General features: G+C 35.4%; 1 protein-coding gene across 2 annotated transcripts; it reads left to right on the top strand.

Annotated features, from left to right (window-relative positions):
* Positions 1 to 3,633: 3,633 nt before the first annotated feature.
* rwdd (RWD domain containing 4) lies at positions 3,634 to 13,239 on the top strand. Of its 2 annotated transcripts, none has more exons than XM_079811013.1 (7): positions 3,634 to 3,837; positions 4,162 to 4,242; positions 5,175 to 5,284; positions 8,990 to 9,140; positions 9,390 to 9,504; positions 9,592 to 9,641; positions 12,558 to 13,239. In XM_079811013.1, exons 1-7 carry the CDS (start codon positions 3,814 to 3,816, stop codon positions 12,588 to 12,590), a joined length of 564 nt encoding a protein of 187 aa, XP_079667139.1. In that variant the 5' UTR covers positions 3,634 to 3,813; the 3' UTR covers positions 12,591 to 13,239. The 2 variants fall into 2 exon arrangements, 1 of the variants encoding a protein (XP_079667139.1); XR_013816095.1 differs by having other exon boundaries at positions 3,647 to 3,837; positions 9,592 to 11,544; positions 12,558 to 12,965.
* The last annotated feature ends 271 nt before the right edge of the window (positions 13,240 to 13,510 follow it).

Here is a 13,510-nt window from a genome sequence, read left to right as displayed (position 1 = left end):
TTTACCAAAGCTTAGAATTTTTTATGTGGTGGAAATGGGCTTCCATAATTTGATTGTTCTTGCGTGGAATTCTTGAAACGATTATACCGTCTTTTTAAAAACAAAATTTCCCATAGATTATGAGATAATTCTTAATTTAAAAAAACCCCCCCGTAAATGTAGCCTAATGTTTTGCCATTTTTCTGTTAAAATTACTGGTAACACTTTATACATTAATAAAGTAGGCAACTTAGAAATCATTAACAAACAATTAGTTAATATTAGTATATATAGGCCTATATATACAGTATAAACATTTTAAGGAACACTTAATACTAATGCAATAAATGTCCAATAAAGGTTGGTTTGACTTTTTTATTTTTTATTTTCCATGACCTATTTTAAAGTGAGAACTATTTACAGTTAATATGTTATTAATCAAGCATAAAAACATGATGTAACACTTTACATACAAGCTAATTTAACAATTAATATAATTTTGTTAATTACAGTGACAAGGAGTAAAGAACTCACTAGCTCATTAACATATTAACAATGTATTACAGACTACAATATATAAATTAACTTTAAACTAATAGTTTGCAAATGATTTGTAATTATTATAAAGTGTTTCCAAATTACTAACATTTCTTTACAGTTCTGCATAAACCCGTTTAGAGCTTAAACTGGTATAAGTTTAAGCTTTTTATTTCCAGCAGGCACATAACAACATTGCGATCCAAAATGCAATGCGGCCAAGTGGGCTGTGGGCTTGAAACAATGGATCTTGTAAACGGATCATGTGCAGTAGGCCTATGTGGTTTCTGTGACTATCACTACTAAGTCATTCGGAAATGTTAATGCCATTCTGTTTTTGAACACTGCAATACCATCAAGGCAAGCATACAAATGGTTTACAACACACACACAATAGTCCTCTTGCAACTTTGTCGTAAAAGAGATTGTGTAGAGCCAACCAGTCATGTAATTCAGACTGTGGGAGTTAAAGCGTTGGCCAGCTGCCTGCAGTTCCTTGCCTAAAGAAGCATACAATGGTGTAATATATACTTTTGGCTCCACAGTGCCATATGCTCTGCCACGTAAGCTTTGGGAGTACAAAACAAGTCGCAGAACTGAATCAAAAGGTTAGAATGGTCAAAAGTTAATGCACATAACAGAATGTTTGTGGAGAGTGGCGTGCCGTGAAATGGCTCCTTGCTTCCCCACATCACAAAAAGTCTTTGGATTATAATGCACTTAAAATAAAGCATGTATTTAAGTGGGTTTGACTCAGAACAGTGAAAACTTGTGAAACATCCCGTCTCCTGTGGTCATGCCACAGTACACAATATACCTTAGCCCAATAAAGCTACATGATAAATATTGAATTTGCAGACAGATGATAAATGATTTATTCTTGACCCTGAGTTGTGTCTTTTATAAACGTATTTCTCGGATGGATTGTTTAATGGAAGAGGTCTGGTGAAATAGATCTGAAATAAGAGCAGTAAATCTTCCCAACAGGTAATTTGGCTATCGGTCTGTCAGAAGTGAGCAGGGATATAATCTTCTGCCCCCGATTCTCTGGTGCACTTCAGCTCAGTCTTAAAAGGCTGGTGGGTTTGCTGAATAATCAGAGAGGGCTTTAATCATGACTCAATGAGGACGTCTTGATGACCCGTAAATCAGTGTTCCAAATGTAAATTAGCGCAAATAACCAACATGTGGCTGGGAAGGTCCTTGCACAGAAAGTCTAAATGAGCCATGCTGCTTCCTGATTACTATGCAAATGCCAACTATAAGCAAAAGGTGTAAAATTATTGTTTTGTTCTGATTAGATTATAAGTGAAGCCTCGTTAATTTGAATGCAGATAGGAATGGATGAGCTTCAGATAATGCATAATGAATTTTTTTTTAATAAAACATGATTGTTCATGAGTTAAACCTAGCAGATTATTTAAGTTTTCAGTTGTCACAATGACAAATATTAGTGGGATAGTTCAATTTAAAAATGTAAATTCTGTCACCATTTACTCACTCACTGTCGTTCCAAACCTGTATGACTTTCTTCGGTGGAACCCAAAAGAAGATATTTTAGCAGTTTTCATTATAGCTTATGGGGGGAAAAATTCTCAAAATATTTTCTTTTAAAAAGAGTCATACAGGTTTGGAACGACATGTCGGTGAGTAAATTATGTACGAATATACATTTTTGGGGGAACTGTCCCTTTACTTTTCACCAACAGTACAACAGTGAAATAATTTTAATGAAACACACACACACATACACACACACACAAAACAAAACCCATAACATTTTAAACATTAAGGGGTTAGTTCACCCAAAAAACGAAAATAATGTAATTTATTACTCACCCTCATGCCGTTCCACACCCGTAAGACCTCCGTTCATCTTCGGAACACAAATGAAGATATTTTGTTGAAATCCGAAGGCTCAGTGAGGCCTGCATAGGCAGCAATGAAATGTACACTCTCAAGATCCATTAATGTACTAAAAACATATTTAAATCAGTTCATGTAAGTACAGTGGTTCAATGTTAATATTATAAAGCGACGATAATATATTTTCCGAAATAACGACTTAGGCTATATAGTGATAACCAATTTCAAAACACTGCTTCACAAAGCTTCGGAGGGTATTGAATTAGCGCGAATCCTGATTTGGATCGCGTGTCCTTTACTGTCTATGATCAAACCGCCAAACTGCTGAAATCACGTGACTTTGGTGCTCCGAACCGCTGAATCGATTCGCTGATACGATGTGCTCCAAAGCTTCATGAAGCAGTGTTTTGAAATCGGTTATCACTATATAAGTCGTTATTTAGTTTTTTTTTGGCGCACGAAAAATATTCTTGTCACTTTATAATAATTAATATTGAACCACTGTAGCCTAGGCCTACTCACATGGACTGATTTAAATATGTTTTTAGTACATTGATGGATCTGGAGAGTGTTCATTGCTGTCTATTCAGGCCTCACTGAGCCATCGGATTTCAACAAAAATATCCTCATTTGTGTTCCGAAGATGAACGGAGGTCTTACGGGTGTGGAACGGCTTGAGGCCCGGGTGAGTAATAAATTACATTATTTTCATTTTTGGGTGAACTAACCCTTTAATGACAACTTGCCCCAACCTGACATTTATGAAAACTCTTGAGCACGCAATTCAAATCTTAATATAAAATCGATTGTTGTCTTTGTTTTCAGTGTTATTTTATTATCTTATTTATCCAATATCTGTTATAAAGTATGATTAAATATTGAATTTTTGTATTGCTGTAATTTAAGAAGGTTTGAACAAGACTGAAGACTGAAGCATTTCTGTAATTATAAAGAGAGAAAAACCTAAATGTGTATAAGGCCTTTTGCTTTGACAGCGTAATGATTCTTAACTGGACAATAAAAGGGTTGATTTTTTTCAGGGTATATGCATATTTTCTTTATTTCTTTTACTTTTTGATTTGTGTACACTCATTCGCCGTTACCAACCATTTAATTTTGATATTTGAGATATGCCATCATTTGCATTGCCATTCTAAGACATATGGTGTTTTGTCGCCATCTTGCGTATATTAAGAGGTGTTGCAGTGCCAGTGCATTTCTGTTCTCCAGTCCTGCAGGGGTCAGTAATGTGACTATAATCTGCGATGACAGACACTCTTCTCTGTTGAGTAGACTGTGGTGACTTATTCTGAGTTACATATTCTTTAAGCATGTTGATTTTCATTAGTGTTTAAACTTTGTTTTTACCACAGTCCGCTGATACACTAGCGTTGTTTATGACTGGTTTAAAGTGTTAATTTGGCGAAAAACATGACTGCCAATGAAGACCAGGAGGTGAGACAGAGAGAGACAGCTAAAGCTAACGCACATGAGCTAAAAGATGCTCATAAAATACAGTGCTGAGGTTTTCTGAAGGCTCTATATTCTAACCTAAACACAAACTTAATGAACATTATGTTTATATCCACATTTTCTTCTGAAATGTAATATTTAACAAAAAGTAAAGTGGTACAGTGATGTTATTACTGTATGGGGTTTCCATTTTTATGTCCCTCGATATTTTATTATAACTTACTGGAACTATACAACGGTACATGTTCAAAACATGGTAATACCATGGTAGTGCAGTGTTATTGACTATGTGAAGTGTTCGTGCAGATGGAGTTGGAGGCTCTGCGCTCAATCTATGAAGGAGATGACTGCTTTAAAGAGCTCAGCTCTGTTTCTTTCCAGTACAGGGTAAGCACAAAATTTACAAAATTCCAAAAGATACACGTCAAAAATACACCAAATTCTGTTTAATTGGACTTGCAGTGATGTTTTATTTGTGCCTTACATATACAAGTAACACCATTTACATGTATTTATTTAGCAGACACTTTTATCCAAAGTGACTACAGAGCCAACTGTTTATACAATACCAGGTTTAGTAAAAAAAAAATTGTGACACCCTTATAAAAGCACTTTGGCAATGGTATAAGGTGATACTACATTATATAATGGATTTAACTGATTACCCTCTATTCATATATTAGAATACCCTATTAGATGATATTGTATTAATACTTGCAAAAACATATAGCAATACCATTGTACCATGTCCAAAAGTTTGTGATAATGTCATGTAGGGCCGCACAATGAATTGAATTCGTAATCGTTATTACAATTATGGATGCCACAATTATGTATTCGTTCAAAGGCGCAAAAAAGGTCCACTTACAACATTATCCTGTGCTTAAGATGTGTTTTTTTCTACAGCTTATCTTAAGGTTTTATTTCCATTGTTTCAATTTTAGTTTTAGTATAATATTATAATACAATGCATATTTTTACTTTTTTATTGAAAGAAGAAACCAAACCAATGTATATTTGACATTTGAGGCTTAATGCTATAGAAAAGCAATATAAGTTTTTCAGGAAGAGTGTTTTCACCTTGTTTATTTTGGTAAACAATATGGCATGCAGCCGCTTCAAACAATGGCATAAAGCTATTCAAAACATTCAATGTAAACTGTGATGAATCGTAATTAATAATTGCAATTACAATTTCAAGGGAATAATAGACAATTATGATTTTTTTTGTCATAATCGTGCAGGCCTAAGCTACTTTTGTGTCTAAATTGTGTTTTTTCCTTCTTTTTAATGTTTTTTTAATACTTTTTTATTTGTAGATAGGAGATCTTGACGACACTAAATCCTTCCTGCTAGAAGTGTCCTGGCCAGAGAACTATCCTGAAACTGCACCGCACATATCATTAGATACTTTTTTCAACAACAGAATGTAAGTTGTTCACGGTATAATTGTTTTAACCTTTAATTGTGAACATTTTCTGACCTTTCATAGTTCATAGATTCAAGATTGAACTCGACTAAGATATGTCAGATTGTTTGCACTGGGGATGTTTATATGTTTAATACAAGTGTTCAAAAGTTTTGGGTAGGTAAGATTGTTAAATGTTTTTGAGGCGGTATTAACATTAAGTGACAAGTGACGCACAGAAGCCAATGGCACATGTCACTATGTGTATTGGCACATCCGGTCTTCATTGGCATGTGCCAGAGGATAGTGGCATGTGTCACTGACATTATTGCGACACACTGACACTGGCATGACACCTGAATGACACGAGTCGCGGAACATGCGGTAGTGTAGTGACTGACAGATTACTCGAGCACCTACAGGGAGTGCAGAATTATTAGGCACGTTGATTTTCTGATCATATTTTTTTCCCAGGCACATTTGACCAATTCCAAACCACAGTAATCCTAATAACTACTATTGATTTAGTATTTAATAATGTATAAGTGATATATAATTGTTCATGAAGGCTGGAAATGAATATCACCTTATATTCAGGTGTGCAGAATTATTAGGTATGTTTTCTTTTACAGATAAATTGAGCCAAAAAAGAGATTTAACTCAGACTGAAAAGTCAAAAAGTATTAAATGCCCATGAGAAGGATGCAATACTAATGCAATACTAGACATTCTAGTTAAGGCATGACCATTGGACAGTGAAATGCTCGTTGGGTCAGCAGGGTCAGACAAAAACAGGTGGTGTAGAAAAGACACATGTTAACTGCAAAAGAATTAAGAATTAAGGTGAAGAATTAAGGGTGAAACCATCAGGAACCCTTTAGTCTCCAGCGCCACCATTTTCCAGAGCTGCAACCTACCTGGAGTCTCCAGAAGTGCAAGGTGTCAGGATCTCAGAGACTTCAGTTAGGTAAAGAATCCTAAAAAATGACCCCCACTAGATAAGAATCACAAGCTGAAGTGTTGTAAAATACATGAAGAAGGTTTTTTTATAGGCTTTATGGACAGATAGGTTGAGAGTGACTCTTGAAGGACCAGCACCACATCCTTTAGTACCACTGTTTGAAGAATTCATCTTCCAGAATCTGGCAGTACGTTTTGGGAGTTCATTTTAGTCCATCCTGAAGTCCGTTTTGCAGAGATGGACTAAAAATGAACTCCCAAAACGTACTGCCAGATTCTGGAAGATGAATTCTTCAAACAGTGGTACTAGAGGATGTGGTGCTGGTCCTTCAAGAGTCACTCTCAACCTATCTGTCCATAAAGCCTATAAAAAACCTTCTTCATGTATTTTACAACACTTCAGCTTGTGATTCTTATCTAGTGGGGGTCATTTTTTAGGATTCTTTACCTAACTGAAGTCTCTGAGATCCTGACACCTTGCACTTCTGGAGACTCCAGGTAGGTTGCAGCTTTGGAAAATGGTGGCGCTGGAGACTAAAGGGTTCCTGATGGTTTCACCCTTAATTCTTCACCTTAATTCTTAATTCTTTTGCAGTTAACAGGTGTCTTTTCTTCACCACCTGTTTTTGTCTGACCCTGCTGACCCAACGAGCATTTCACTGTCCAATGGTCATGCCTTAACTGCAATGTCTAGTATTGCATTAGTATTGCATCCTTCTCATGGGCATTTAATACTTTTTGACTTTTCAGTCTGAGTTAAATCTCTTTTTTGGCTCAATTTATCTGTAAAAGAAAACATGCCTAATAATTCTGCACACCTGAATATAAGGTGATTTTCATTTCCAGCCTTCATGAACAATTATATATCACTTATACATTATTAAATACTAAATCAATAGTAGTTATTAGGATTACTGTGGTTTGGAATTGGTCAAATGTGCCTGGAAAAAAAATATGATCAGAAAATCAACGTGCCTAATAATTCTGCACTCCCTGTATACTGATGTAATTGTGACACAAAATCCTAAATAAATAGCCTAATTTTGTTATATTTTAAATGTCAATAAAACGCATTAAAGTCAGTAATATGTTTTTCAAACGTGTTATTTGTGTCACATCTGTATTTTATTGGCATGTGCCACTGAATGTTTTGTAATACGTCACAAACTGCCCATTCGAGGAAAAACACAAAATAAAATCATGGGTCACTATGAACAACGCATTAACTGTCCCGTCCGTTACTGTAAACCTTTATTTTTGTGTGATGCTGCACGGCCATTGGCACATCACACGTTTTAGTGACACATGCCACTATCCACTGGCACATGCCAGTTGGCCTGTGTCACTAAAACTGACATCTCTTTATGTTGTGGCACCTCAAGTAGTGACACCTGCAGCTGTCTGCCTGAGTATAATGTAGATTATATAACATATGCACATAGTTAATCTGTACCACGAAAATGATTTTATTTATTGGATAATTCCATACAATTATTTTGGAAATATAATTTTTTTTTAAATTGCACTTGTAAAAATAACGAAGATTGCTAGTACCTCGGTATGTAATCCTTTTCAGATACGTAGCCTAACAAATGATTTTTAATAATTGATTATTTTTTTACACTTTTTGGAAGCTACAGATGAGAATCTTGCGCTGGCCAGTGTTACACTCCCTTATACTGACACCTACTGGCGTATGTCCGTGCAGCATCACGCAAAAATAAAGGTTTACACTTACAGTAACGGACGCGACTGTTAATGCGTTTTTCGTAGTGACCCATGATTTTATTTCGTGTTTTTCCTCAAATGGGCAGTTTGTGACGTATTACAAAACATTCAGTGGCACATGCCAGTCAAATACAGACGTGACACAAATAACAAGTTTGAAAAAAATATGACTGACTTTATGCGTGTTATTGACATTTAAAATATAACAAAATTAGGCTTTATTTATTTATTAATTTATTTAGGATTTTGTATCACAATTACGTCCGTATAGGTGCTCGATTAATCTGTCAGTCACTACTGGAGGTGTCACGACACACAGCGACATGTTCCGCTGTGTCATACAGACTCTGTGTTCCATGTGACTCTGTGTCATACAGGTGTCATGTCCGTGTCAGTGTGTCGCGATAATGTCAGTGACATATGCCACTATCCACTGGCACATGCCAATGAAGACTGGATGTGCCACCGGATGTGCCAAATACGCATTGTGACATTGGCTTCTGTGCGTCAGATGCCATGTCGCTTAATGTTAAAACTGCTACTGGAGATTTTTGACACAAGTTTTTTATGCTTACCGAGGCTGGGCTTGATCAGAAATGCAGGAAAAACAGTAATATTGTCAAATATTATTACAATTTAAAATAGTCTTTCTATTTAAATATATTTCCAAATGTAATTTATTCCTGTGATGGCAAAACTGACTTTTCAGCAGCCATTACTCCTTCAGTGTCACATGATCCTTCAGAAATCATTCTGATATGCTGATTTCTTATTATCATCAATTAATGTTAAAAAAAGTTGTGCTGCTTAATATTTTCAGGATTCTTTAAGGAATATTTTTGTAACAATGTATCCTTATGGCCACTTTTGATCAATTTCATGCATCTTTTACTGAATAAAAGTATACTTTTCTTTAAAAAACTACAACCTTACTGACCTTTTGAATGCTAGCTTACATTCTATTATATTGAATATCATATTTCATAGTGCAAGTAGGTTATTGGATTTAACAGGATTAAACGAAACATCTATTTTTAGATCGCTGGAGACGAAGCAGTACATTCTCGTGAAAATGAGTGAACAGGTGGAGGCCAACCTTGGCACTGCCATGATGTACACACTTTTTGAGTGGGCCAAAGAGAACCAGGAAACGCTCATGGAAAACCACCAGCCCATGGCATCCGCTGTGGTCTGTATTCTTGACGTGTTTGGCTCTTGAATATATTGTGCAATCTCTGGACTAGTGCTTTATGATATATTTGACATTATATCTTGACATTATTACAATCACATCACCTCAAAAGAATACAGGAGCATATCACCATAACTGGTGGAGGTGTCTTGTAGCTATGGAAACTGCCGCGTTGCGTTCAGATTGTTCAGCATGACTTTGTCACAGCTCCTGTCAAAAAATGTAATGATTGGTTTTGTTTCTCAGACCTTGATATCCAACAGCGATGTCATGAATAATTCCTCCTCTGTCAGTAAGAAGAAGAAGGAGAAGAAAGAGCAACTAACCAAATCACAGAAGAGGAAACTGATTGGAAGAACAGGTTAGTATTGTTGACTACAAAACGAAAGAAGTTTAGCTTTGTTGTTTGAATGCACATTGATGTGAAACTGCTCTTTGCAATGAACAGATAATAAGGGTGAACTACCAAGAGGTTGGAACTGGGTAGATGTTATTAAGGTAAGTTGATATATATTGATTTCCATAAGTGCACATTCATAAGGCCCCTGATGTACTCATGGCAAAGTTATTTTTCGTTGTTGCTTAGGTATAAAAATAAATTTGAAATGCGTGAGCAGCGGTATGCTGTTAGCGAAAGCACACTGCTGAGAGCGCGTTTAGATGAATATGTTCATGTGTACAGCACACTTTTCTTTCAATAACAAAATAAACACAAAACATGACAGTGGTGAAAAAACAGCAGTTAAGAAAGCATCTGATCATAGCGGTGTGGATGTCTGCTCAATCGCTGCAATTCAGCACTCCAGTAAAGTCACATCACATTTATTTATATAACATTTTATACAGTAGCAAGCAGCTTTACAGTATTAAACATGAAAAAAAAACAGTGTCAGTGGCTCCTTCAATTAGAACTACAACTTCAATTTATTATAATCTATTATAAACCGGCTCTCCAGTGTGTTCATGTTTTTGCTTACATCTGAAATTGAAAGATTGAACAGAAGAAATTAGTCAAACAAAAAAAAAGTTGACTGTGAGCGTCACACTCTGAGCGTCAAATGTTTCTATTAAATGGTTACTTCACCCAAAAAGGAAAATTCTATCATTTAATCACCCTCATTTTGTTCCAAACCTGCATAAGTTTCGTTCTTCTGTTGAACACAAAAGATGACATTTTGAAAAATGTGGTAACCAGACAGTTGTCGGTAGCCATTGATTTCCATAGTTTTTTTTTTTTCCTACTATGGAAGTCAATGGCTGCCTTCAACTTTATAGTTACTAACATTGTTCAAAATATATTTTGTGTTCAACAGAAGAAATAAACTCATCCATTTTTTCTTTTGCTTTCTGTCTATTACCCATTCACATTCAAGTTTAGTTTTTCATGCTGCTAAGCATGGGCGTCGGAACCATTGTATGTGGGTGGGACAAGACCCACCCACTTTTTACGATCAATGATATTGGACCCACTCACTTTTATCGTCTCTAATTCAGCACATGTCTGTTTACCTACCCCTAACCGATAAACACTTATTATTAAACGCATGTTAGATGCTTTATTTCCACTTTTCTAATATTTTCTTCATTTTTATTGAAAATAAATGCCTTTCTGATCTGATATGTGATGGGAAAAGGGAGTAGAGTGAGTTCTGCAAAAGGCGGATTCGAACCTCAGGTCGATTTGCGTCAACTTGATGCCATGCGTCTTACCCCTACACTATTGCCGCTCTAAATGATACAGTGATTTATGTAATTTTGTCTTGCCCAACCAGACATTTACCAAACAAGGCGGTATATTTGTACTTAATGTAAATGGCATCTACTCCAGTAAATTTTTTCTGAGAGGACCCATCCACATTTTTTTTTGCTTCCGACGTCCATGGTGCTAAGTACACTTAACGTTTCTTTAAATACAACTGTATTTAAATGCATGATTGCATGATGATAACTAGCGGATGAGACAAAATGGGACCACATTTTTTTAAGAGCACTTATTTCAACAGTTTTTGCTTTGGTACTGAAACTGCTGAAATGTTGGTACCGTGACAACTCTAGAAGAAATTAACCAAAGATTTCCATGTCAAAGAAGGCGGAGCCTCAGAGCCACACCTACCTATTACATAATCGCCATGGACCAATGGTAGTTTGAAGAAGTTTACCAGCCAGAGCGAACATTTCCTGGCAAGCCGTTTCAATCTCCCTAACGGAACACCAAAACGAATTTCGTTTTGGCTTGATTTTGTTCGAAATGACGTCACACCAGTTTGTGCGTCGATTTCGCTTGAAGTATATCGGGGCCTTTAAACATTCAAAGACTTGTTTTATAATGTCTGTCTTTTTTCTCTTTTTGTATGGGGATCTTGCTCATACGTTGCCATGTTTTCTGTCCACCAAACAGCACGTAAGCATTTTATATTTTAAATATATAATATACAGTGGCCCCCAGAAATATTTGGACTCTAAGGTCATATTTAAGTCAAACTGTTTGAATGTTGTGACATGAGGTAACGGATATCAAATCAAACTATGTTTATTTTAAAAACAGCACAAGCATGTCACAGAAATTTGAAATTGAGGCTTTAAATAATTAAATAGACATAGTTCATATTCTCTACTATAGGACACCTGTGTGAACTTGAGCGGAACTGACTTCACTACAAATCACCTTGGGAGGAGATGGTTTAAAGTAATTCAAAAAGTTAGTTTTTAGAAAATGTCTAGCATCATTTGAAGATGCCCCTTAGTTTGAATTTTTTATCTAATGCTATGGATACATACATACAGATTATGTATGGCTAAGGTATTCAATTTTTTTTCGGGGCCTCTGTATTTTGAACGAACTATTAATGTAATCATATCAGTGAATGACATTGTCACAATGAAATATTACAACTTATCTCAAATGGATTATGTTGATGCATACTCTACTGTTCAAAAGTTTGGGGTCAGTAAGATTTCCTGTTTTTTTTTAAGTAATACTTCAGCAAGAATATATTGAATTGAAATTAAAGTGACAGCAAATACATTAATAATGTTAAATACGTTCTATTCATCAAAGAATTTCTACAAATATTAAGCAGCACAACTGTTTTCAACATTTATAATAATAATAAATGTTTCTTGAGCAGCAAATTATCATATTACATTTATTTCTGAAGGATCATGTGACACTGAAGACTGGAGGAATGATGTTGAAAATACAGATTTACCACGACAGGAATAAATAACATTTTTGAATATATTCCAAAAAATACAGGAATTATTTTCATTTTATTAATTGTTATATTTCACAATATTACTGTTTTTACTTTCAAGAACATTAATAAATCTTACCAATCCCAAATCTTTGAACGGTAGTACACACTTATAATATTTTTACATATTTCTTGTCTTTTTTCTTATATTTTTCAATAGCTGAGCAAAACTGGAGGAAAAGAAGAAGATTAGAGAGATACTTAAAGAGGGAACGATGGATTGATGTAGTGCCGGGTGAATGTATGGATGAATTGTGTCTTTGTGCACTTTTTTTTTTTTTTTTTTTTTTTTACGAAAGCTGACCTGAATTGTCTTCGGCCCGTGATTTCAATTCACCTGAAGCTGCCACAGAGCCGATTTGACACTGAGTGGAAGGAGCTCTGCAGTCACAAAGACACGTGTCCTCACAGCCACTGTAGTGTGTGCTAAATTAGCTGAGCCACACATGAACATCATGAGGCGTATGATAAGGAAACTAACACAGGTTGAAATGCTTGTATTTTGGAACTGGTAGATCAGTTGGGCATCACTTAATAAAGATAACATCAGTGTGATGTGCAATTTTTTTACTTTAGTGTAATTTCCTTTAAAATGCATCATGCTATTCAATCTGACAGGGGTAACTTACTAAAATAAAACAAGTATTATTTAACTATTATTTAGCTGGTCGTGTGACCTCAACATGGCAGCCCTCTATAGGCCTCCCTACATGTATAAAAATTTAATGAGAAACAAAATATTCTCTTTTTTTTACATTCAAGTGAAATATATATCCTGGAGGCATATATGTGTCTGTGTGTGTTTTTAAGAAATAAAGTGTTTTAAAGCAGTCTTTGTGGTTAAAACAGTGCCACTCTTGGTTAATGTGAAAACTGAGAACTTGAAATAGGTCAGCAGCATAGTAAGTAAGGGTCTATTGCTTAATTCGGAACCGCATACTATTGCTACTTTTACCATATATTTCTATGGCAGAGTAATATGTGGTTCCGAATTCATCGTATGTGCTTCTCAAAGAGTCTCACAGTCAAAGTGACTTGAAAGCCACAGACTTATTTCAAGTATTCTTTATACATCTAGAATACTTGAAAGAGAGAACGAGCATTAACAGCATT

The sequence above is a fragment of the Gobio gobio genome (assembly GCF_949357685.1).
Source record: "Gobio gobio genome assembly, chromosome: 2".
Classification (NCBI taxonomy): domain Eukaryota; kingdom Metazoa; phylum Chordata; class Actinopteri; order Cypriniformes; family Gobionidae; genus Gobio; species Gobio gobio.
Note: the sequence above shows the minus strand (reverse complement) of the source record. Positions and strands in the feature narration are given on the sequence as shown.

Excerpts from the sequence above, each read along its gene's own strand:
- rwdd (XM_079811013.1), top strand. The coding sequence starts at position 3,814 with ATGACTGCCAATGAAGACCAGGAG. Across the intron at positions 4,243-5,174 it reads CTGTTTCTTTCCAGTACAGG|ATAGGAGATCTTGACGACAC; the intron begins GTAAGCACAAAA and ends TTTTATTTGTAG. Across the intron at positions 9,642-12,557 it reads ACTGGGTAGATGTTATTAAG|CTGAGCAAAACTGGAGGAAA; the intron begins GTAAGTTGATAT and ends ATTTTTCAATAG.